At 45.4% G+C, this 26854-nt stretch overlaps 1 protein-coding gene across 6 annotated transcripts in view; it reads right to left on the bottom strand.

The window, feature by feature from the left end:
- Nucleotides 1-7441: 7441 nt before the first annotated feature.
- The window catches only part of LOC121626269 (nuclear factor 1 B-type-like), a 60397-nt gene continuing 40984 nt past the window's right edge, over nt 7442-26854 (bottom strand). For 2 of the 6 annotated variants that reach the window (XM_041964667.1, XM_041964665.1), the window contains exons 5-12: nt 24060-24180; nt 23284-23405; nt 19992-20126; nt 19635-19819; nt 17175-17313; nt 16641-16723; nt 12401-12489; nt 7442-8776 (exon numbers count right to left, since the gene is read on the bottom strand). In XM_041964667.1, coding sequence (XP_041820601.1) covers nt 8644-8776; nt 12401-12489; nt 16641-16723; nt 17175-17313; nt 19635-19819; nt 19992-20126; nt 23284-23405; nt 24060-24180 — 1007 coding nt within the window. In that variant the 3' untranslated portion in view covers nt 7442-8643. The remainder of the gene's footprint in view (nt 8777-12400; nt 12490-16640; nt 16724-17174; nt 17314-19634; nt 19820-19991; nt 20127-23283; nt 23406-24059; nt 24181-26854) is intronic. The other 4 variants (XM_041964668.1, XM_041964666.1, XM_041964669.1 and 1 more) reach the window with 3 other exon arrangements.

Genomic DNA, 26854 nt, shown 5'->3' with positions numbered 1-26854 from the left:
TATCAGCGTGCCACATTGTTGGTCCTCTTTAATGATAGCCAAATGAACTCCGGTTTGTGCCCGGGGCCAGGTGGGCTTTGCTATGACTGGTGCGCAGCATGCAGTGCCTGGACCGTCCATTAGGAGGGCGTCCCTGCTGCGGGCAGGGCGCCTGGTCTTGTGGGCACCGCTGATGGTGCCCGTTGTTGTCATCAAGTGTCCAGCTGAGCCCTGAGCCCATCGCACCGGTCTGTAATGAGACTTAATTGGCGCTTTAGCCTGACTTTTGACTCCTTCAGTGTCCTCAATCCCATTAGAAAGGCTTACTAGATCAGAGCTTCGTGTACTTGACACAGTGACCCAGATGGATGTTACCTCGTATGACCCTCCGAGGTCCCAGCAGACTGATTCTGCTGTGGTCCAAGCACCAGTCTGTCTCCCATTCCTCAGGGATTGGGGTATTACAGTAGATTAGCTGGAGTAATACCACGATGGAGCGCGGGTATGTGGGGTCATGGGATCGCTCCAGGACATGAAAACTAATGTTTGCTTTCAGAGAAAACTGTCACAGACACACTTCAGAGAATCAGCGAAATCCAATTAGTTTAATACTTAAAGTCAGATAGTCATCTTTCCTCTGATTTGGCACTGTCCTTATTCTACCCCTGCAGCAGCTAACCTTGTTCTGCTCTCTGTGCCTGGTTCGAAAGTCTTTCCCGGGTGTCATGATCCTGAACGTAGTTGTTTTGAACTGTAATCCAGACAGGCGGTTCCCCTCATCCGTTTAAGACACTGTAAAGACTTCCTGGCTTAAAGCTACAACCTTGATTCCAGAAAAGCTTGGACGCTGTGTAAGATGTACATAAAAGTCTGGTACCTGTACTCTATTACTGTGAAGCCACTCTGCGATAACATGTGCAGAATATGGCTTGGCATCATCTTGCTGGAATAAACAGGAACGTCCCTGAAAAAGACGTCATCTGGATGGCAGCATGTGTTGCTCCAAATCTGTATGTGCCTTTCAGCATTAATGGTCCCTTCACATGTGCAGGTTACCCATGCTATGGGCACTAACATACCCCCATACCATCACAGACGCTTGCTTTTGAACTTTGCACTGGTAACAATCTGGATGGACCTTTTCCCTTTCATTGCAGAGGAGAAGACAAAGACATCCACGATTTCCAAAAACAATCCGAAATGTTGACTTACTTTTCCGCTTTGCGTCAGTCGCTCTCAGATGAACTCGGGCCCGGAGAAGTCGGCAGTGTTTCTTGATGTTGTTGATATGTGGTTTTCAATTTGTGTGGTCAAGTCTTCACTTGTACTTGTAGATGCAGCGACAAATTGTGTTTACGATGATTTTCCACTGTGTTCCTGAGTCTCTGCAGTAACATCATTCATACAGTCTTGTTGGTTTTTGATACAGTGCTGAAGGACGGAAAGTCACAAGCATTCAATGCTGGTTTTCAGTCTTTCTCCTTACGTACAGATTCTCTGAACCTTTTATTGACATCATGGATTGAAGGTGTTGAAACTCCTGAAATGTTTTCAATTATGTGATGAGAAATTTCTTACAGTGTTGGACTAGTTTCAGTTTTTCACAAAGTGTCAAACCTCCCTCCATCCATCATGATGCTATCACCTGTTTCCAATCAACCTGTTTACCTGTAGAATGTTCCAAACAGGTGTTTTTGGAGCATTCCACAACTTTCCCCAACTTTTTCAGTTTATGTTTGTCGCTTGGAACATTAGATATCTTGTCGTTGTGCTGTTAACTGTTTAACTGAATATAAGTCGAAAATGACTTTCAAATGATTGCATTCTGCTCTAATTTATGTTTTACACAGCGTCCAAACTTTTTTTGGAATTGGGGTTGTAGAAAAACAGCATTATTAATATTTTCTGCAAACCTTTTTGGCTTCCAAAAAACCTTTCTGAGAAACATAACAACATGGTGAATATTCATAGCCAGACTGTATTTTTGAATAAAGAGCTGCCATGAAAAAGGTTATCGCAGCAACAGAATGAGTTAAATGAGCACAACTTTGTGTTCTGAATTGAGCACCACAGTACTTCCCCCACCCACAGATTCCTCTAAATAAATATATGTATGGATTAGATCAGATGATGCTCAAGCTGATACAGTCAAATCAATTATAGCAGGCCTGATTTGCATGGTCTGACACATCAGAGACATTTTGTCCAGACAGCTCCCAAACAGTTCAATGAAAACCAAAGCAACCTTTGTGAAGAAACTATTTGGTCTTTTAAGTCCTGTTTATTTATTTTATGACAAATCTCACAAGAGAGGAATTAATCTGGGATGAGGGGAAGTTGAAAGACCCCCTCCTGCTCTCCGAAATGCTCAAACAAGCCTCCCTTCAGCAAAAAGAAAAAATACATAAGCCTTCCCCCTCTCTCACCCTAATAATTTTCATACAGTCCCTAAATTACACTAAATTTGTATTTCCCTGCAATTTCCAGCCAACTGGCTCGACTACAGGAATGTGGCAGTTTACCTGTTCATCCAGCTGAATCTGATGTCAGACCTCAAACAGGAACTTTTATATTTAGATCTCAAATTGCAATCATTCAAAATCAAATACAATAAAATAAACACAAGAAAGAGCCATAACATAAAAGTCATTTTTGTAGCATAGCTCATTTTATTGTTTAAACAGTTTTGCATAGGAAATATATCCACTTCCAGTAATTGACTGCAGTAAAAACAGCTGCTAGCAGTATAGGCTGGATATAACAGTAACAATCACAAAAAGTTGAGCCTTTATTTACACTGATTTTAATCTTGTGGCAATTTTAGCCCCTGCACCAAATGTAACCAGCTTGAAGGCATCGCCTAATGCTCGGCGTCTAAAATCAATAAAAGAAGGGATATCAAGGCCTTCGCTATACAGTTCACAATGGACACCTGTGGCTCCTAAACTGTCAATGAAAAGATAAAAAACAAAAAAAGGTTTCCAAAAAGTCCTCTAAAACGTACATTCAGATACATACATAGACCTTTGCACACACTTGCAGTGTAACTACGATCACTACTGGAGACTGTTTACATATTGTTTTGTTGGTGTTGTTGTTGTTGTTCGTTATATATAATTCCACCATGATTCATGAAGTAGAAATGTGTGCGCAGAGGGAAGTAAAAGTGCCACAAGACCCAAAATGAAATCAGCCCTGCAGAGAAAACTGGCGACTAATCTTAAAAAAAGACATTATTTCATCCTTTTGTGGCGCTTAGTGTAGCACTGACCCCCCCGCCCCACTCCCCCCTCCAAGAAGAAAATAAAAGCAAAAAAAAAAAAAAAAGAGTGAACATTTCCTCGCAAATTTCGAACAAGCTTGATGTGGGCATCGTGTGCTGACATAATTTGAAAATGAATAAATCACACACACGCGCGCGCGCACACACAAAAAAAGCTCCAAAAACATCAAAGAAGTAATAAAGAGCATATTTCCAGATGAGTTCGCCACATTCTGCTCTGTGCGATGGTGTTTGTCTCGTCACATATGAAAGTAAGTCTATCACATTTTACAAGTATATACAACAGACACTTGGACAGCTTGAACAGGCACTGCATTGCTATCTTCTTGTCTTCTTTTGGTGAATGTTACATCCTGTAAAAATGCTGGTTTTCATGTTTTATAACAACCTGATGCCAAGTGACTAGCAGCTAGCCAACGTATGGAAGGTGTGTATTGCTCATGTCGGATGAAAATGAAGTTTTAATGTTTTCTCTAAGTCTGCATGTATACTCCCTCTCAGTCCGGAAAATCACACATATTGCATGAGTGCCACAGGTCCTCCTTGCATAAAGTCGTCCTGTTCCTCGACGATCGCGGTGATCGGTGACATAATACTTTCTAAAACAAGGTCGTCTAAGTCCGCCTCGACCGTGGCTCCTGAAGGCGATGGTGGGTGGAACACTGATTCAAATTTCATAGAGTTTCAAGAGCTTTTCGACAGGCTACATTCACACCCAGCACAGCAACATGAATACATAACCATGCCCACTACCTATCATCAGCCGGAAGGTACAGTACCCTGTTCTGAAGCACCTGCAATGGATGTAGGGTTTGTTTGTAGTGTGAATGAAGGGTTTCCTGCATCACATCAGGCATAGACAGCATGTGGAATGTGCAAAATGAGTGATGCCTAGATGCTGTTAGTGATTTTTGTTTTTTTTGTTAGAGTGTCGCCTGCATATGAGCCGGCTCGGCGAGGGCCGGCCGCATCTGAACGAAGCCGAAATGTAGCACCAGTCGTCTTGCAACATTTCCTTTGACAAGAAACCAACAAGAAAAAACGAAAGAAAGAAAAGAAACCACGTGATAGATTCATCGAGGACGTTTGTCACTGCAGATTTTACCCTGCTTCTCGCATCTCAGGTGCAATCTGGGGCCTTTCCTACTGGTTAAGTGACATCACCTCCCAGCTGCTACAAGGAACACACTCACACCACGATCTTGTTGGACAAGAATTCACACCCATTTCCAAAAAAAAAAAAAAAAAGAGAATAATCACATCACACTCGCTATGGCCACACTAATGAAAGAACAACAATTCAAATATTCATGAAGTGTTTCCAAAATGGAAAAATCTAAGCACTAACCAAGATCAGAAATAATAATATTAAGAATAAAAAAGCCTTCATTGTTGTTGTTTTTTATATTTATGGATCTGTATAGAATATTTCCCCCTTTTTTTTTTTACTTTACATACAGGAATACAACAACCGATGAAAACATTTTAAGAGTCGACCAATCGGAGAAACCTGGAGAGTTCTAACTCAAATCCAGCCTCCGAAGCAAAGAAACAAAAACCCAAATTGATTTTTTTTTTTCCTAAAATGGAATTGACTCGTTTTCCCCCAGAATTGAAGATTTACAAATAAGGGCTAAAGAGGAGATCTCTCGAGAAAGTTTACAGTGTACAAACTCCTGTCCCACCGGCAGGCTTTTTTTCAATAGCAAGACCCTCATCTTCTCTCGTTGTGTAGTGTCAGAGGCACTCGATCACACGCCCGGCTCACAAAGTCACACACACACACACACACACATGCGCATTCACACGAACACCCAAGCTGCCAAAGCAGAGTTCAACCCCACAGACTACTGCTATCGACGCAATCAGGATATTTACCTTTATGTACAGTCTCCTACTCAAATAAACACCAACAGCACAGTGACCCTGACACATTTTTTATCACACACACAGGCAAACACACGCCCACTCACAAACACACTTGGGGACAATGCACTTCAGTGGGGTCTCCAATGGCCAAAGGCTGCAAAGCACTTATAGTTTTTCTTTTAAAAGAAAAAAAAAAGAGAATAAAACAAACAAAAAGAAAAAGACAGAACAGTGCACATAGAACGGGGTGACTTTTTCAATTCTGTTTTCTGCATAAGAAATCTGGGTGAAGACGGAGAGGTGGAGCTTGACTTGAGGATTCGTTGTTTTTTTTTTTCTTTCTGCTTCTTAGCCCTCTGCCCGGAACGTCTCCGAGGGGAAACCTTTCTTTCACGATTGTAGGGAAAGAGTGCAAAGAGGTGTCATAGCAGCAACGGAGGCGCTGCCCTCTCCGTGAGAGGAGTCCTTATTCTTATTTCACATCAAAACTGGTGAGAGAATGATTGATAGAAATAATGCCCTGTAATACGCCTGAGAGATTTACTTTAAGACTAGCTTCAAAACACTGTACGGGGGAGAGGACGATTGCCTATGTGCTAAATAAGTGCTATATTTTTCTTCTAGTGGATTCTATTTAAGCTTCTACTGGGCCACTGGACAGGAAGTTAGAAAACACCATGCTTCTGCGGGCCGATATTTACTTCAACATACTCTACGGGGCTCTGCTGGGGAAGTATCTCAGGAATTGACATATGTGCATATCGTATATACATTTATACAAATCTACTACTTATAAAATACTTTCTAAAGGCTTGCTTGAGCCTGTCTGCAACTGATTTGGACAGGTCTCACTAGCATTAGTCGGTGTGTGATTGTTGCGCAGGTCACAGGCCACTTCACTGATGTGTTTAAGGCATCTACTTGGGAATTGCATTCGGTGACGTCGAGAATAGAGCGGCGCGGCGTCCGACGGGGGGGCGCGCGACGCGACCCGCCCTCGGTTGCAGCTTGAAGGGATCTACGACAGAACGGGATTCTACGCGAAAAAACGATTTCTTAAAATGATTGTCATACTCAAGTCAAGCCGTCTCTCCTGTGAAAAATGAGCTCCTTCAAGGTCACATGCTAGCACCCCAGGTGGAAAGTTGAAAGTAAGAGTCACAGTAGACCAATCAGTGACTTTGCAGCCGTAGAAAGACCAAGGGTGCATTTTTTTTTTTATAAGCACTTCTAGAAAAATACCACCCCTCCCCCTAAAACTCCCGAATTCAAAATACACTGGAACACGTCTCACCGTCATTCGGTAGGCCTATATGCTAAAGAAAGAAAAAAAAAAAGACCTTGTCATACACTGCATAGAAAGCAGTCCCCACTTTGGTCAATAAAAAAGGAAAACACCCACAACAACAACAACATCATCAACAACAACAACGACAAACAACGATATCAACAAAATAAATGCATTACAATATTGTCTATCTCCAAACTAGCCTCTAATAATTGACGCATCTATAAGCACTACCTACATAGGCAAAACTTGGTATTGCATAATTTTCATAATTCTGAATTCCACCCTCCGCAATAGTAACTGGAAGATGAACAAAATGAGCATTGAAAAATAAAGGAAAACAAAAGATGACAGGTTATTAGAAAAACCACCAAAATACTGAAAAAAAAGAAAAAAAAAAAGAAATGCTGGTTGATTACAAACTTTAAAACGGCAACTATACACAGCCTTGATATGAAATGTAACTGTGAGATAGAGTAGTACATGAAGTTAAAAATCAACAATTTCATTCAGAGTACAAAACAATTCTTATCATAAAAATGTTAATTTTTTTTTCCTATAATGATAAATGCAGCAAAAACAAGTGTAGTGATGTCTCTATATTCAAAGGCAAGGCACGTAATGTGGACTATATGTCATCGTGCAAATTAAGAGTATTGGAGAGATTTTTCTTGTATAAATATGTCTGGACTGGAGAGGCAATGGCTGCGAACACGCCGTGCACAATTCTAGATTTCAGGGATTTGCCACCACCTGGATTCATAATTTCAGTTTTCAGCCTCTTCCACTGCAGAGTTAACCTTGCACAATCTAGCTTTACACATAAGCCTACTGTACATTTGCATGAATTGTACATTTCCGTGATTTAACACTTTGCATTCCATATTTTTCTTTTTGTAAACATAAGCTTTAGAAGCTGATGGCCAAATGCATATGCTCGTGATCTCATCGTGAACATTTTTTTTTTAATCCAAAAAAAAAAAAAATTAGAAGAAATGTCATTTTAAGACACTACGTGTGTCATTTCTTTTCTCTCGTTCTTGTTTTTTTTTCTTCCCAAAAAATAAATTAAAAAAGAAAAAGAAAAAAACTCCCCATAATAATAATGGGAAGGGCTCAAAAGAAGTGCTGGTTTTGCTCAGCGCTGCACAGGTAGCTTAGTGCTTGCCTTCAACTGCCGTTCACGCTCGATGTTTTTTCTCATGTGAGGAGACGGATATGTGACTGAAATCAAATTTAAATGTTTTCTCAAACATTTTACCCATTAAACTAGTTAATATTTATCCCCCTTCCTTTAGAGTCTTAGGGCTGACAGACTGATAGCTTCCCTTCAAAAATTCAATTGCACTTGCCTCTTTCGAGATTTTCCTGTTCTCCGTCTTTTTAAGTCCTTTTGCAAAGGAGTTTGCGAATTCAAAATGAGGGGTCCAATCTCAAGCCGAACATTTAGTGTTTTTCGAAAACCGCATCAAGAGTTCTCAACTCTTACCGTTAATTCTTGAAGTAAGTAGCAGTAAAGAATAAGCAAGGTCAACACGTTTTCTGAACAAAGAGTCGTCTCACAGTAAACTGAAATCAAACAGAAGAAGAAACACTCTGAATTCACAATTTTTTTTTCTTTTGTTCCTATGGTGTACACAGTGAATCATTTGACGTGGGAAAGCCTCTTTTCAAGAGGCCCGAGTCGGAGAGCTTCGAGTCTCGGAGCCATCCACCAGGCAGAGGTTGTCGATACGCAGACCTCCTCGCTTGTGTGTGTGTGTGTGTGTAAATCAAGATTTTACATCTTCCCCCAACATGGAAAAATAGTAGGAATTGCCGCTAAGAGACTAGAGTGTCATGCAATAAAACATTAAGGCATCTATACATCACAGTATTTGAATGGATCGAAAAGTTCTGCAAACACAACAACTGACTGGTGGGTGGAGGATGCGTGGGCTGGGCTGGGGCGAGGAGACAGCAGACCTGAAGCTTTCTCTTTTTCCTTTCCTCTGAACCGACCCTCGTCTTCACTTCACGGCCAGTGTCCTTCATGGGGAGGGACGGGAGCTGGGGGGGGAGGGACGTGGAAGGGGCGAGGTTGGGAGGGACGGGGCAGGGGGGGGGGGACGATTGTGCAGCTCGTGCTGCTTTGCTGGTTTCATCCATGGCTGCGGACACCTGTAGTGCTAGCTCTGCACCACCGACACCCATCCACCCTGGGGGTCATCCGGCCTCTGTGTGTTCAGTTCCCTGTCTCGGCGGGGACCAGGGGCTCACCAATGATGTTTATGCTGTAGTTCTGGTGGACATTTGTTGGCAGAATCGGAGTCCCGTTCGACACTTGGAATGGAACTAAGCTCGCCCAGGTACCAGGACTGTGGAAACAGGAAAACAGACAGAGACGGGGAGGGACGGACAGATTAGTCACGTGCCATTCGGGCAGTCAAAATCAGATTCTTTCTCTCAATTATGTCCAAAACTGCTTTGCTAATGACCAGCATCACTGCTCCGCTGACCGCCATCGAGGTTCGGGGACTTATCTTTGTTTCACTCAGACAGAGAGGCGTAAACAAAAAAACAAAATGGCAGCACAAGCTCATTAATCTAATCTGAGGCGATTCCACTTGATTCCCAGTGAAGGACATCACGTGAGAGGGCCGTGACGCAGGCCCTCTCCTCTGCATTGATGGCAGTATAGAAAAGCATGAGGGGGAGAGTGTGATTGGTGGTGGAGATGGGGGGTTGTGGGTAAAAAGTGAAGGCAGGGGGGGGGGGGGGCCTCCCTACACAAAGCTGTCCCATCCCTATTCATCTCACGCTAATGGCAAAACAACACAGTGATTGTTCCTGGGGAGCAACGGCGTTAACTGAAAACGAGAGCGGGAACAAACAGCATGTTGTTCCCGTGGGGTGCTGCGCTACGTAGATGTCAGATAATTAGCCCTCCACCGCCGCCGCCGCCCCCTTCTCCCCCACAGGCCCCCAGTGTGCACTCATCTAACACCCTCCCACAGTCTGAGAATACCTGAGTCGCACGCTTTGCGTCCCATTCACCAACTTTTTCACGAGGTTCTGCAGCCGCGGCACGGTCGCATCGAGGCAGAGGAAGAGGAGGAAAGAAAAGTGGGGGAAAGGAGAGTCTGGATGACGAGGAGGAGAATCGTTCTCCAGAGGAACAAAACACCGGTTTGGAGAGGTGGAGCACAGACTCGATTCTTTGCGGAGCTCCCAGGCCAGACGACGCTGTCTGCGTTCAGCCAGTCTGCATTTTATACAAATCGCCGCTCTTTCACTTAAAACAATGGGAGCGCGAATTCAATTCACTTTGTGGCCTGAAAGGGTCGGCCTCGTTAACGAGGAGCGACGGAAGAGAGGAGAAGATGTGCTCAAAATCAAAACAAACCTATCCTTCCAGCTTCAGATCGCGTTTGAGCGCGCAAAGAGTTAAAAGCAACCTCAAGGCTAATCCTCTCTAGCAGGCCCCCCCCCCCGTCCAGCCCGTCCTCATGCTATCCTCTCTCTCCTGCTTTCTTCCCTCCCTCCTTCTCTCTTTCACCCTGCCAAAAATCATCGGACAGGAAAGGGGGGATTAAGTTTTTCCTACCTTGCTGAACAAAGAGCGCACAGAGTGGCCAAGGGCTGCAGCTTTCTCTCTTTCCCCGCTCGCTCGCTCTGTCTTTCTTTCTTCCTCCCTCCCTCCTTCCATCGCTCTGTGTTTTCTCTTTGCCTTATGAAACTCCTCTCAGGTAATGGCTTACATTAAGGGGGGACCACACAGCTACAAAAGCGGGCTCGCCGGCCTTTGTGCGCACTAAACCGGCAGATCGGTTTTAATCTTGTTAAAATCGATGGCTGTCAGTCCATATCTGCATCCCATAACCTGAAGCTGTGCTGGGCAGGATTTTCTTTATGTAAAGAACTCCTCTACTATCAGGATAGATCACAAAGTGAGGCGGGGGGGCTAATTGAGACTTGCCTTATTAGTATGACAGAACTTTGAATAGAAACTGCTTCCTAAAAAGCCTCAAGTGAGGGCACACACAGGCGGTGCAGGAAATATAGTTTTCAGATGCCACATTACAGGAATTCTGGGTATTGTTGTTCCAGTCTGTCAAGCAGTTCTGTAACCAAGACGGCGTTAAAATAGCTCTGTTTCTCTATTCTTTGCCTCCACATGGGTTGTTGCTTTATGTTTCTACACTCTAAGCAGCTCCGGACCAAAAAGTGAAAATGAAAAATCTGACCTCCGTTGCTGTATTTCCTTAGGTAACCTTCAAGATGGCCTCCCCATGCCCTGTCCAAGCTCCCAAACCTCACTAATTCTACTCCCTGCAAGCACAGCCCGGGCATACAGCGTGCTTCGTTTAAGGATTAGCTCCCTAAATTAGATTATCTAATGGCATCTTAATGGATTGCTGACCCATTTCCTGCACAATGGCAACATGCGAGTCTGGCAGCATTTTAATTTGGGGGCGAGCACCGAAGAGGCATTGCAGAGCGTCCCGTTTAAAGGACGAGCAAGATAAAAGAGGAATCTGACTGATTCCATCCATACGTTGAATGGACTGTCTTGAATAATTCCATCAAAGAGGAATAAAATCAAGTAGATTACCGTCCCGTCTTTGTAACAAAATTAACTAGATTCAGTTGGGATCTATTTTATCTGCGCTCATTACTGTACACTCACGGAGAGAAGAGGAGGAGTTCACTGGTGTGTGAGTTAAATAAGAGACCTCGAGCTGCTGCAGGGGACATTTTTCTGCGCTACCTCCACTGGCCTATTAGGAGGCCTATTCAAGGGGGTTCTGCAGTGTGCATGTGTGCTTGCAAAAAAAAAAAAATGAAAAAAGTTTTTAACTTCAGCGGGCGCAAAATGAGCTGTACACACACACACACACACACACACACACACACACACACACACACACACACACACGGATGCTCTGCACTTCCAGGGAAGAGGGGAAAAGGGAGACGTAACAGGAAAAGGCTCAGCTCAGCTCGCTCGCTCTGCCATGGTGGAAGGGTTCAGGTTCTTCCCCCCAGAGAGGGAGACATACAGTATGGAGGGAGGGGGGAGGTGAAGGAGGAGGGCGAGGGGGGGGTCTTTCTGTAGCTTTAAGTTAAAGAGAGTAAAGCATGACTTCAGCATAATGCCAAACAAAGCTGCGCTTGTTAAAACGTGGAAAGTAAAACATCCTCACGTGGCCGAAACGCTGACCTGAAATGACTCCTTTCATTCCACGTGGTTTGACTTCATTTGTTCTAATTAGCTCCATCGAGGTTTGTGTTATGAAATGAGAATATTTTGTTTTTGTTGGGTGCGAATCCAAAAGGAAATGGACGCTTCGAGCGCCGAATCGCCGTGCCATCTTTCCGCGAAGAATAACATTCACGGCAGTGAAATATAATCACGACAAATTTGACAGAAATGAAGTTCTAATATTTTGTTGCTTTTACCAGATATGCCAAGAAATATCAAGCTGCTACTTTCCAAATGCTGGGATCAGTGTATTTTATGGTGCATTTAAAAATCTCTTAAACATGAATACAAAGATCTATTCTGGGGCATAGAGACCAATCCTAAAGCCAAGCTCAGCCAAATCCAATTCTCTCTTAAAGTTTGAGTGCAAAAAAAAAAGAAGAAAGTGAAAACACTATAAATTACTGGGATAGGTGGAAAATAATGCAGGAACAGGATCAGAAAGGCGGGTGAAGAAAACACGTTTTATCAAAGCAATGCATGACCTCATCGTAGAAGTCTAAACCCTCTGTGGCTTCAGTATTAGCACTTAGAGCCACAGTTCATAAGGAATTAGATTCATATGTGAACTCATATGTGGCATATGTGATTTTTTTTTTTTAATGTACGGAACAAGAAAAGCAGGAAAATCATTTATTATATGCTGTTATTAATTCAAGTGTGTGTGTGTGTGTGTGTGTGTGTGTGTGTGGTGTGAGAGAGGCAGAGAGACGGCATGAAAGAATGAAAAGGTTACCTTTGCCAAGTAATCCCCAAAGTGTCGTCAGTGGCACTGGGGCCATAATGCCTGCCGTTTTGAGTCACGCTCCAGTCACACTTCCTCAGCTGTCAATTGAAACCTAGCAGTCAGATCACTGGGCCAAGACAACTTCCACTTCAGATAACACTACAACTCAACACTGTATACAGAAAAGCATGCAGAAGAGCCTAAAGCAGGAGCAGCAGAGATGTAAAATTAAAAAAAAACGACTCCAAAATGAGTCCTAGCGAATGGAATCAGGAGATTGATTATCTGTTGGGGAAAGCAACAGAGGAATCAAAGCTATGAAAAAACAGACATAAAGAAAAAAAACATGCAATCACAGTTAGTGGTAACGGCTAACCTGGAAGTAAAAAAAAAAATGGAGTTAGTTAGTTACAAATGTGAGTGGCATCATATTGGTAGTTCATCTGTGAGTGGTCGCTGCTTTCCAAGCCGGTTAGCCAACGAAGCCATGCAATCCAGCGGATGCATGCACCCTGTCGATAATCACCGCTTCACTGTGAGTGCACTTTAAGATTCAGGGAGGGGTGCGCATGCCCTCAAAGCATGCACACTGTTTTTTTTTTTTTCTGTTTCATTAGCTAACTGTTTTTATTGATTAGGGGTCAGAAATTGTACAGTGAAGTTAAACAACACGCACACATACACACACACACACGCACACATGCACGCGCACGCCAACCCCCTTTTCCGCCCCGCTTAAGACATGCCAACCTTACATACAGATTACAAATTACTGCAACAGAAAAGCCACACACAAACTGCGCCTCCTTTGCATGCATTATGCGGCCGCACGTGTCGGCAATCCAGCTGAGAGCTATCTCTGCCAATACCAACCTAACCTTGCCCTGTGGTCAACACATTCATTTAGTAATGCACCGGGATAAAACTGCACTGTTAGCACTCTGCGTGCAGTGGCAGACGTTTTTGCAGGGGCTCTTAAGAGGGATTTAATCAGATATACGCATACGCTGAATATTCAAAGCCATTTGCGGCGCTCGAGAAGTGTGTTCTTTTCTCCTCCGAGCACCTGGACGAACACATCAGGAGGACGATGATGGTTTCCTGCCGAAGCCGTGCTTAAATACAGCGATGTGTATTTGTTACTGTTGATTTTTAAGTGCAAAGTAGGGGCAAGAAACAGGGAATTTTAGGAGTTAATCATCTCAAAAGCCTTTCAATGACGTAATGACCCTCCATTATATTACAGTTTCATATATAGGTTTTTAATGTAACTGAATAGGAAACAACGATGCATCTCGTTCCATCCAGCGTGTGTTCTCTGTATTTATCGAAGGTTGGGAGACTAAACCCCCGCGCTCTCCAGCCTGACAAAAGCTTGGAGAGAATGCGCAGGCTGGGCCAGACGCTCGGTGCCACCGCTCCTCGAGGGGCTCGCCATCTGTCCGCTGGCACCGGCACATCAGAGTGGCACGGGCAGCGGGGGGAAAGGAAGGGGGACGGAGCCGGGGAACGTTAGCAAACAGATGCGGGCAGATTGTGGATTAGGATCCTTCCTTAGATAATACCAAATGACATCTGATCACGGATCTTTCCCTGCGGAATGCTAGATGGTGGCATTCCCTCGAGGGGTTAACCAAGGCGAGAGATGAATGGAGGGTTTTCACACATTCGCTGCCTGGGAATCGTAGAGCAGGTGTGGGAGCGTGTGGTGGTGTTTTGTTTTTTTCATTTTTGAAGCCTACTGTGTGTGTGTGTGTGTGTGTGTGTGTGTGTGTGTGTGTCCAGGGACTTCTATTTTAGTGGTGCCACATTTTAAAATAGCTCCGGCTCCAAAAAAGTAGGTTGTTTTCAGCTTTACTACCAAGTTATCAGATGATTATTAAGCCATTTCCCAGTAATGTAATAATATAATTATCATTCATAGTTTGGAATTAACGCTGTGGCAGCAGTTTGAACGAGGACCAGGAGATCTATGTGTGTGCTGTATAATTAAAACAAGGATTCCAGGAATTAAACAGCCGTCTGACTTGTTTTTTTTCCTAAAAAATAAAAAAAAAGCCCTGACAGCAGCGCAAACTGTGGCTTCTATCCATCATATAGACAAAGAACCCTGTGATCCAGCCCCAACACCTCTAAAAAACCTTCTAGGCAGGTCCCTGTGACGTGTTTCCCTTTCCTGTCAGACCTAGCGACAGACAGGTGCAACTAACCGCCTGAAAGTGCCAGCGAGCCTCACGGATCGCCCACAATAAACATCCCGCGGCCAGACGAGGACAGTGACAGAGCATTGGGCTAAAGTGTTCTGCCGCGATGGACTTGGCTCGGCTCGGGCCCTGCTCCGCCGGGCCGGATCCCAGGCCGTTAAATCATAGCGCAGAAAACAAAAACAACTGTGACAAGCAGAAGCGCGATGAATCAATGCGAGGACTGTTTAGAGCTCGCTAAGCCGACAGGAACGTTCATTCATCTGGATATAGCATGTAATGGCCTTCGAGAAAGGTGTCACCGCCGTGCTTACAAATCCTTCACTCTCCCTTCACATTCCGAGCCGCTGCCTTTTCGATATTCCTCTCTGCAGACTGAGTAAGTCCAAACACGTCTGAGCCGATGCAGGCCTACAATAATTCATGTTTCGTCAGTGCAGCAGGATCACAAAATGTGTTCAAGCATCATTTAATTTGGGGTAATTACAAATTATGACATACAAATAGCAGTATTTTTTTAATTATATTTTCATTCTTCATTTCTTTGAAGGATATTTATGCATCTGGCTGATTTACACTCTAAAACAAAAAGGCGTTATAGCCTCTGGGGGCAAAGCTTTGGACAAAATTCAATGGCTCACGCAGCTCCGCTCAGACGGCTGCTGTCTTGTGTAGTCACTTCATGCCCCACTGAAAGAAGTAGCAGGGCTACAAGAAAATGTGACAAACTGTGTGACATCAGCCAAGTGAATCCTGCCTCTCCTCCTCCTCCTCCTCCTCCTCCTCCAGCGTGGAATAAAAGCATCCCACGACTGCTGACAAACATTCACATTTTTTCTTTTTTTCTGCCTTCTCTGATTTTAGGGAGAAAAAAAAGACTGGAGCGCAAGAAAGGCAGAGAGAGAGAGAGAAAGACAGACTGAAAGAGGAGCGAGGAAACAGAGGCTAGCTTTGTCATTTTTACTAAACATAAAAAAAAAAAAAAAAAAAAGGCGAGCTGAGGAGAAACCCGGCGATCATTATGTAGCCGCGTGCAGATGCATTCAATTAGTTGTGGCTGGAAAAGCCTTGGCCTGAGACCAGCGCTTTCAATAAGCTGGGGTGGGGGAGAGCACTCGCTCCCATCCGACAACACCGCAACACTCCTAACCTCGCAAGCACACACAAACACACCCACGCACAGACACACACAGGGTCACCACATCTGTCCTCGGGCCGCTGCTGGGGCAACCGCGTGACGCCAACGCTAAATATTCAGTAAATGAGGGAGTGTGCTGATTACATGTGGTGTGTGTGTGTGTGTGTGTGAGCTTCTAAAGTAGAGTGTGAAGGAAGTAGAGCTGAGCACATTACACTCTCAAAGTCACCCACATGTCCCATCCATCTTCTGAGCAGTGGCCACACAATGACAGCGAATTTCCTGACACTCTCATTTCTTTCTTTAAGGCAAAGAGGTGCCTTTTTCTACTTTCGCTGCAAGACTTAAACTCAAACACACACACACACACACACACACACAAACACACTCACACAATAATATATATGTATCAATACTAAAAATTCAGCGTTTTCAGATACATAATTTTATCTGCATGGATTACTGATATAAGATCAATTCTGCTTTGCTTACAAAGTGTATCTTTCAAGACATTTCTTGCTCTACAAAATGAACATAGTCCCTTCAAATTCAGCTGCTGGACACCCTAAAAAGAGAACAGCATCACAGCATTTAAAGCAAAAACGCTTTGGCTATCACTATGACCTGCTGTCTTTAGCCGTGCTAAGCCTAAATCCTTCTGCAGCCTTAAATCTTATATGTTGATCTTTTTTTATGCCAATAGCGACTGCAATGCTTGACCTCAGCCTGTGAGCGCTCTGATCTAACGAGACACTTTAACGCTTCCTACAAATCACATTCAGAGTGCGACAGGCTTTTGCAAAGAGCAGGGGTTTCGCGTCTGATGTGCTGGGGGGGGAGATGGGAGACAGAAAATGAAAGGATAAGAGGAGCAGGTGAGCTGAGTGCTGGAAGGGGGAGAGCTCACCTGTTGCTGGTGGAGGAAGGCGGGATCTCTCGGGCTCAGGCCGACAAAACGGTTGGCCGTCGGGGTGCCAGGGGCTGAGTAGCCTGGGTAACATGCCATCACAAAAACACAAATACATGCTTGCATTATAAATAGCATTTCAGGAATTTGCATGTAGCCATTGCTCTTATCCACAGCGGCTTACAGTCAGGCATTTGTCAACATTACAAACAACCAACAGTGAAAAGTGCACGTGGAGTCCCACAGGGTTCAATTTTGGGCCCACTCCCATTCTTCAGTCATTTGACATTTTGTCAACAAGCATGGGATATTTTTTCACAAACACTAATTTACTCGTGCTGTAATATAGAATGATGATAAATAATGTTCATTTCACGTTTAAAACATTAGTTCTCTTACAAAATTCCTGCAAGCACTGAGCTGAATGTAAAATCTTCACCAGCACTTGTCATTGGTTGCAGAACTGCATGAAGCTTTTCGTTTGCTGCACGGTGGGCAGCCGGTGATGGGTAGTGGCTGTCAGTACGGTCTCACCTTCTGTGGATGTAGTGATGGGCTTGGTGTCAGGCATGGAGAGCGAGACGGGTCGCACAGTGCCGTGGTGTGGGGAGGGAGCCAGAACTGGGGTGAAGTGGCCCGGGACCTTTCCTACCACCTGACCACTGCTGTTGGGCTGCAGGCGGGTTACAAACAGTAAGAACACACAAGTCAGCAAGCGTTTTCTCTGGAGGAATGACTTACTTTATCCAGATTTAAGGGATGTTCCTGCCAAACATGTGCGGGGTGGTTTACTCCATCTCTGGAGTTTATCAGCTCCTGTTTTGGTTTGTTTGGTAAGATGAGAGCACCACCTAAGATGTCTCAGTGACGACATTATGTTCATGACGGCCCTCAAATGTGCAGCTCAACGGCCATAGCTGAATTGAGCTGGAACAATCATGCTTTGATAAAGGTTCTCCACAAACTGCATTTGTTTTGCCCTCCTCTAAAACCTGTGACGACAAACTGTGTCCACTGACTTATGTTTACAAGCTCTTGTTCGCTTGTAAATGTGCAGTTGAGCAGATCTCAATAAACCAGAACGGGCATGTAACAAACTACAGTCTTCCAAAATGGTTAGCACTAAACAAGCGGAATGCCCCGTCCCCGGTTTTAGGGGGAGTTAACTCATCTTAACGGCCGTGTTTGGCCCTCACAGACCTAAAATCAACAACAAGAGGCGACCGGACCGCTCTCGCTCTTACACTTTATGCCCGGCGTGAAGAAAAGATTTTAGCACTTTCAGCCGCTGTGCTGTCACACTTATTACTAAAACTCTGGGGGGGCGCGAGCAACAATAGATCCTCAGTCCCTGACGATGGATTTCCTACATGATTTTAAACAATGATTTTAATGGCGCCCATAAATGGAATTTAGGAGGACTCGGGCGTGAAAAGACAGGGAGCGCTGCGGAGTGACCTGTTACAATGGTGTGAATGCGCGGGTACGGAGAGCGAGGCCGAGAGACTATATATATGGAGAAAGAAATAAAGGAAGCAAGTGGGAGCTACTCTTTCAGACGGCTGGAGACTGTCTGGGGCGTTCATTTCAGGGCCGCCCCAAGTTCAAAACTCAAACAGGCCTTTTTGGAAAAGAATTGTGTCCACAGGGTTCCCTCCCATGTGAATAGAATGTTTAATTAGAGTGTAATATAATCTGCGTTAAAGCAAGCATAAAAACATTCTGGCACTCGTCCATGGGATTATAGGCGCTGTGTTATTTGTTGAACCCCCCCCATCCCACCCCACCCGCCTCCTCCATCCTCCCTCCTCTCCCAACTGGTCTTCCAGCGCTCCCTCTCTTCTCTACTGGACCCCACCTCACTATCCCGCCACCAACCCCCTCTCTCCTTTCTCCGGCACCCCAGCAGAGGGCCAGTTAATTCTGCACAAGAGCCGGGCCCCGGCAACGGCAAATATTTACAACCTTTATCATTCCCCGCGGTTTTTCTCTGGAGTAACAGTCCCCCCCCCGCCCGCCCGCCACCCCAGCCCGCTCCGTGCTCTGGAGATGGAGCCGTCTACGAGGCTTTTGTTTACAGTGAGAACAGCGGGGATATAAAACTCACATAAATATCACACTGCTCTCTCATCTATAGAGACGCCTGCTCTCTCTCTCTCTCTCTCTCTCTCTCTCTCTCTCCCCCTCTCTCTCTCTCCTCTCTCCCTCTCTCTCCAGCACACTGGCTGCACTGTGTACCCAGAATGTATAAAAGCCCTCAGCTATTTGATTTAGTACAACGTCTCGATGCAGTTTTGTGCGTCACGTGTGACTGCTGCTGCAACAGTTTGGTTGACTTTTTTTATGGAGACATCGTTGTTTGTTTTTTTTGAGCAAGACCACAAATATAAGGCTGGAAACGCACTACGACCCTCGCCATGAGCTTTACATCAGAAAATACACGCTTCTCAGGCTCATGACTGGGTCCGCAAAGTTCAGTCTGGGGCTGCCTGCAAAATGAGAAGCGGTTAAATTTAACTATGATTTAATTCATTGTAAATTATTCTGATTAATTAGCTCTTTTTATGATGGCTATTCAAATTATAGGTTTGTCTGCACATGCGGCACAGGCAGCTCAGTGCCACACGAAGAGGCGTTTAAGGGTTCCCAGGACAAAAAGCCTATCAAATCGTGGTCATTTTAAGGGCTTAAAATGTCTAATTTGGGGTTTGTAAAATGATTCCTTTTTATAGATTCTCTGGAATTGACAACAGCAGTTTTATAAACATGTCATCCTAACCCTCGCCATAAATAAGGAGCATGACCAGGAGCAGCTATGACCAGAAGCGGTAATGAAATAATGACAAATGCATGCTGGAATTTATCTAATCTTGAATCTCTTGAGGTCAGACGGGAGCTGAGCTGAACAAGATAACAAAGAAGTACTCCAGGCCATGAAAGTCTGGCTTCTTCAAAGCCAATAGCAAAAAAAAAAAAAAAGAAGAGAAGGCTGACCTGGCTGCTCTGTGGGCTGGACGGGTCGTATGACGGCACGTAGCTCTTGAGGGGATCAGCAGGGTTGAGGTGGGGCGGGTAGCGGATGGTGGTGTGCGAGAAGTAGGGTGACGGCGCCGGGGGCAAGATCGCCGAGGCCGAGAACTGCAGGGGCGAGTGCGGAGGGGGGCTCCTCGTCGATATAACTGCAAGAGAGACGGGCAGAGGAGACGAGAGGGAGATAAAGATCGAGCGTTACCATAAAGCGATCATCAATGATCCGAGAGGGTGAATTAACATGGATTTTTCGACTGTGTTTATGAGGAAAAAGTGGATTAGAGCTCCAGATTTGGCAGGGGAGCGGCACCGGTAACTCACCACTGTGTCCGACACCTGTTAGGCCCGGGTGATGAGGCTGAGGGAAAGTGCTGAGTCGCGGTGAGGAGTCCTGCGGGGAGGTGGGGCTGAACAGCGGCTTCTCTGGCTTCTTCATGGTAGGAGAGGACATGTCTGCTGGCGGGAAACACAACACAAGCACACACAGGTCAGGAAATGTGTACACGCCCTATTGAGTATTCAAAAGCGGAGAAATAAACCATTATTACAGGAAAATTAATTCAAATGGCTTTACTGGTGCACAAAAATTAACACAGTGCAACCTTTTTTTTTTTTATTTAACAAAACTTTACGTGAGTTCCTGGAAATGATTCGAAACATTTTCCTACAGCTTCCGCTAATGCTTCCATTTCTCATGAATGAAAGGAATTAAGTGCCAAAAATGAGTTACGGTTGAAATTAAAGCAGAACTTGATCTGCGTGGGATTAGTATTACCAAGGGCCCCCCACCCCCTCGCCGCCTCCCCGTCTTCAGCAAATGCGGGAAATGTATTTTGCAAATTACTGGCTGCAAAGGGTCAAAATCACTTCTAATCTCTGGAATCATTACAAATCAGAGGAGATCCTCGACAAAGAGGAGTCCTGTGAAAATTCGGCTTTTGTCGTGTCTGAGCAGACAATTAAATCCAGCCAACTGATGCACAGTTGCAAAGCAGCCGGTCGCTCAAATAGGATTTAAGAATTTCAAGACCCTCACGTAATCTTAAATAGAACATTACACTGTAACATCTGCTCGCTGCGGCCTTACACGCTGTCTGACAAGCTACTGCAATTCCCCATGAATAATCCTGGAGGCTCAGCAGAGGACATGAAATTTGCTTCGAAAATTCGTGCAGCTCTCTATGCACTAAAAGTACGTGCACAAACTCGTACAAGTCGCTCATTATTGCTGCTCTACACTTTCGTGAGCAGCGCTGCGCCGTCACGGCCGTGCGGTTTTCAATTTTCCATGGTGAGACACAGTGTCTGAAGGGAACGTGATAAGAACTAGACGCGAGAGGCAATGGCCTATGTCTGCCCGTGCTTCTTCGATGAACATTCATCAAGTGCTTTTCTGCTCTGTCACAGGCTCTCGGGGTGTATAACTTTCAAATCATCCGTCTCTTTCCCTCAAAATGAGCGACATAAACTCCGTTGTTGAGGCATTTCCATAGCGTTAACCCTCCCACCGCAGGGAGGGATCCACCCGAGTCGCGGGAAGAATCACTCAGCTCTGGGGAAAGAGAGCGACAAAGGTGGCTGGAATTCAGGGGGATTTCCCAGTCTGAGGTTGCAAGAGGATACAGGCTTAAGTGCTTTCATTTCTGTGTCAGAGGCAGAAATACCTCGCAGAAGATTGATATCACTGCTTAATGTTTCCATGTAAAAATAGGAAACTTCTGCAGTGGAGGTATTCAGCTTTTCCCCTCTCCCGCTAATTAAACCCATCAGAGAATCCACTGGACCGCCTCGGGAAATTAAACTGGACAATTAATTACCAGAAATTAAACACTCTCAATAGTTTAAATAAAAACTGCAAAGTGTTTTTCTTTTCTTTCTTGCATTTAAACCAATCTAGTTGTCGGTATCTGATATATTTTGCATTAAATGAGTGAACTTGTACTTTCACATAAAAAAAAAATCCCACAAAGAAAAAAAAAGATCCCTTTCATACAATGTAAAAAAAATATCTAAAAAAGAAACTATTCCTTCCTCTACAGCGTGAGGTTTAGTCGAATGACAACCATGTGCGCGAAATGACCGCTTGGCACTTGGGAGGCCTCATATGGGTTTAATATCACCCCACTTCTCATTTATTCTCTCCTGACAGAATAATGGCTGTCTTTGGAGAGTTTCCTACCCACTGCTTTCCCTTTCTCCTCGCCCAGAGTGTCTACGTTTACGCTGAGCAACACTCCCAGGCCATGTGCAGCGGGACAGGCTAAAATTTCATGTACCCACATTGGGCTGTGGTTGAATCCCACCAGCGCTGCGTCTGTTGTGCATAATCTGGTGTTTTCCTCCCGCGGCCTCACTGCTTATTACGCCGAAACAAAACAAAAGGAGACGGGATCGAAAAACAAAACAAAAAAAAAAAGAATGAAAAAAAAGAAGGAGGTGTACGAAGTTTAAACAGAAGGTAAAACTGCAGCACGCCTCACTGAGGACATTTCATTTCAATCCTTCTGCTTGTCACAGCGCTTCCTGCCCCCTCTGTGGGCAAAATCCAGAGGCAGTGCGGGCAGCAGAGTGCGGAGAGAAGTCAGCGGAGAGTGAGAATGATCCGGAAACACGGGACAGCGAGGCCTTAATTAAAAGGGTGAGGGGCTCTGCTCTGCACCGGGAGACGACGTAATGAGACATGCAAGCCGTCCCGTGAGGATCTCGCTTCCTCTCGCGCGCAGAAACAAGCAAGACAGCGCGCTTGTTTCTCTGATACCTCTACCTTTTCCTTTTTTTTCCTCCAGTAAGCCCTATGTAAGAGCTCATTAGGCGGGCTTTACTTCTTAATTCCCCTCTAACTAGTCCTGTACCTTTAAAGTTGGCTCATGATCATCAGTACTCCACGGATGGGGAATTTCTCTCAAGTTCAGCCAAGACGTATAGCCCGTTTCCTGAGGAGGGATCATCTGACACGTTCGCCCTCTGGGCTTATAAACAGGAATTTCTCCATAACAGTCGCTCACAAGGTGTTCCAGCTATCTGTGTACAGATACACCCAACATTTGAAAACTCACCGCTCGCAAAACTCACAAAAAGACGGACAGCGCTGCCGTGTTTTTGAGCCGTGAATTACGGCTGTAACAGTATGTTCTCATAACAGAGCGGCTGCACCGCCGAATCCGACGTTTCCTTTGTGTGAGCGACAGGTGTGAGAGAACGCAGATTTACATTCAGACAGCAGTTCAAGTGGGTTTAAACATTTATATGACTGCCGATGCCCGGGGCTATCTCTGTCATGGTATGTATTTTAAGAGGGTTGAACAGGTTCATGTGCAGAGAAACCAGATGCAGCTCATCCGCAACGAAACGGGTGGGGGCAATCGTGTCCAGTAGCTTCTGACTCAGGCTGAGAGTTAGAGAGAGTTCAGCTGCTTTGAGAGAACAACACAGGAGTTCACGTAGATCAAATCTATTTGCATGCGATGAGGGTGAAGTGAGGAGGGCTCTCGTATCGTTTGTTAAATTCTGTCGACGTGCTTCGGTGCATTGTCTGAGCCGCTCCCGACTCTTTGTGTAACTGTAGGAAGACGTGGGTAAATAGAGGCAGTCAAATGAAGGGCAGGAAAATCACCTCCGTCTCTGTCGTGCCAGTTTGCCCGACTGCTGGCCGGTGAGCTGGGTGATGAGTAGAAGTCAGGTCCCGTCGGGCTGGTGTCCATGTTCTCGTCCATGTTGACGGTTTTGGGCCTTTTGCTGCAGGACACGGAGAGGTTCACGGTTTAGCACAGTCATTCAACTTCTGGCATCATGACTTTCAAGATTGCAAAATGGTGTTTGTACTGATTTGGGGCCGTTGGACCCGATGTTTGGCACAGATCGACCATGGCATGAAGCTAATGCCAGGAGATGGCTAGCTTAGCTTAGCATAAAAACTGGAAACAGGGGGAAACAGCTAGCCTGGCTCTGGCCGAAGGTAAATAAACACACAATTTGTTCACTTTGTTTTTTCTACTCAACAAACAAAATATACAAACAAGACATGAGCAAGTTTTTTTCACCCTTGGACAGAGCCAGGCCAGTTTTTATGCTAAGCTAAGCTAGCTATCTCCTGGCTGTAGCTACACATCAAGGGACCGACATGTGAGTGGTATCTATCTTCTCATATAACACTTGGCAAGATAAGCGTGTTTCCCCAAATGGCAAGAAGTTCCTTTGATAATTTAAGAAACCACCCATGTCATGGCTTATTTCGGTTCCATATAAACATAAAGAGAAACCCTGGACACAGGTCATGCACTGCCCTTGACTGAACCACACAGAGATATAATATCATAAAAGAACACAATGTCACTGCTGTGATGTTATAATAGATGGACTTTGTCCAAAAAGCTTGTCGCTTCCACTCACCTGCCGGGAGGGGAGGACAGGGAGCGATGCAGCCCCACGCTGGAGTTCAGGTCATGGTAGTAGGGTTGGCTGGGCATGTCGGCCATGGAGAAGTTCACCGCCGCGCCGTGGGTGATGGGCACTGCAGAGGACAAAAAACAAAGGAGAGCGTCAGGCCGCGATCGCTGCAAAGAAGGAGTTCAATGTCAGCAGTGCTGTCAGATTGAGCGCCGTGTTTTTCCCCTATCTTCGCATCTAGAGACGGACAATTAATTGCACAATGGCCTGGCTGACTGTTATTGACGCTTTGTGTTTAGAGGCCCCGTGTATCAAATTAAGCGCTCCCTGTTCACGGGTTAACTGCCTGACCATCACAGGCGTTTCTGCTGAGCACTCTGATTAACAAGTTGCAGCTTCCTGAAGTGTCTGCGGCTGCAGGTAGGAACGAGTTTACTGTAGCTGCATTTTATACGTACGGACGAATCTCAATCATTATTATTATTAAGTTTTATTTACTGTATATGTGGCCCCGCTGAATATCAATGTATGCATGAAATGCAGGACATTTGTTGCTATTTGTGATTCATCACAAGTTGGATGAGCCCCGCGTCTCCAGGAAACTCAGTGAACTTGAAACCAAATTCACAAACCTCACCATTTACTTCCCTCGTCTACGCTGCAGTGTACCACTCAGCAGTCTCCCCGCGTGGTGATTTACAGCGGAAAAGGTGTTGTTTTTCTCACTGCGGTCAAGGTGAGGGATACTGTTTCAAGGGAGGCCGGGCCGGTGTTTACAGAACAAAAGGAGCCCGCCACCCATCCTCGCTCTCTCTCCGCCGTCTGTCTGCGATGTGTGGCCCGCGAGGCAGCCTGCAGCTCGAGCGGTCGGTCGGTTTGGAGTCGATGAGAGGATGGAGTGTGTGGCGCCGTCTGTTGTGGTCTGAGGTTCACCACTGGCACGATCCCTCCGCCAGCCTCCGCCCTGGCAGCCCACTGCAGCCCTGGCAAAGGCCCCTACCCGCTGCTACCCATACCGAGCTGTCTGTGGAGGAATGCATCCGGCCAGAGGACGCTGAATGCAACACCATTGTTTTGTTTTTTTTTCATTCGTGGCTGAGGATACCCCCCCACTGCTCACCCCCTAACCATCTCTCTCTGTGCTGGTTTCTCTCATTCACTCTTTCTCTCCTCTTGGCTCGGCACAATATTTGTGGTGCCACTTGGCTGCCCTGCCAGTCATCTCATTTAATAATCCGGGGTTTGACTTTACAGCTAAAAAAAAAAAGAAGAAGCAGTAAATGAAACAATGATGCTACAAATGATTTGATTCTTCCAGGAGATTAGCTCCTCTTACTGTAAGAGGAGGTGCGGTGTCTTTGCAAATTTAGCTCAGCAGTTCCACTTGCCCGTGCATGCCCACATTTTCTGTTGGCAAAATATTTTTACACTTGCAGTCGAGGCTCCTTTTGCATTAATGAGTGTCCTCGTCGAAACGCTGGATTGCGAGTCAGCCTTGAACTGCGCAGCCCCCTTTGATGGACTTCAAAGAATGTCTCAACAGCCTGGAGAGTTAGGAGAGAGGCGCGATGACGGACGAGCGGCTGCTTAGATATCTTCCCGGGGAGTGACCGGCTGAGTGAGTGACAATTCCTGTGTGTCCGTCGACCTTTTTAAAATTCCAGCTCGACTTCAGTCGGCTTTAGTGAAACCCGGCTCGGTCACATGAGAGCAGACACGGCGGCGCAGCGGCCATCTGGTCAGGGGGCAAATTAAACACTAAACAAAAACACAGCCTTTCAAAGGATACTCGGTGTCTGAGCATCGAAACGAGCAGCTTCTGCCTTTCACAGCGTGACGCACGAGACAGTTAACCTGCATCAGAAACACTTTGGTACAGCACGTAAACATGAACCATTTCCCCATTTTTTTTTAAGGATTTCACATTTAAAATCCTGTGCAGGAGAACTCAAATTCTTCATTTTAGCAGTTGGAAGTAATAAATAGCGAATAATTCATGGGCAGATTTACATTTCTGCCTCTCATCATCACTTTAGGCCCACAACTAACTTATTAACTACATTTTCCCACATGTTTGCAACTTACATAATTCATCAATTCTGAAAACAGCTGGTAATGAACATTTTAACCCATCAACTAACCGTCTCGACTCTGCATCACGTTCATAATTAGACAGAGTATTGTTTATATTATTTTAGTGCCATTGATTTATTGGTCTTGACTTAGTTTTTACACCCCCTCTGAACCTCCTTCAGACTGACACTCACTCTAACTGCACTGAAGTGTTACCGACTGCAGCACCCAATGCAAATTACACACACACAGACAGCACAGCACAGACATGTTTCTCTTAAACACACGCCGTCAGGGGGCTGACTGGAGTCTTTGTGCGCCTCCGGCATGTTCCAGAGCTGCAGCCTCAGCTCAGAGGCAGCACAGGTAAACTCCGCCTCGGGGTGCCCTCAGCTATCAGCAGCAAGAGGCCTCTTGGAAGAGCAACCGTCAACGGCAGGCATGTCTATACAAATGCGCGCAGGCTCTTAAAGACGTCTGCGCAGTCGAGCGTTGGCCTACTGCGGAGCAGACTGGCCAAACTGGATTTACCGCACTGCAGCTGCACGGTGGACTGCAGCAAATATAAAGAGTCGCAGAAAAGCTGCGAGAGCGAACGCACACCTACAAAGTAAAGGATCAGTTGTTTCGGTTATATGAAAACACCTGAACACATCAGTCAGAGCCACTCACGAGGACAGATTTAAAGCCTCTGCACAGCCGCACAGGTGTTTTCAGTTATATTA

Source organism: Chelmon rostratus, chromosome 23 (assembly GCF_017976325.1).
Source record: "Chelmon rostratus isolate fCheRos1 chromosome 23, fCheRos1.pri, whole genome shotgun sequence".
Classification (NCBI taxonomy): domain Eukaryota; kingdom Metazoa; phylum Chordata; class Actinopteri; order Chaetodontiformes; family Chaetodontidae; genus Chelmon; species Chelmon rostratus.
The sequence above is the reverse complement of the archived record's forward strand: the minus strand, read 5'-3'. Positions and strand labels throughout refer to the sequence as shown.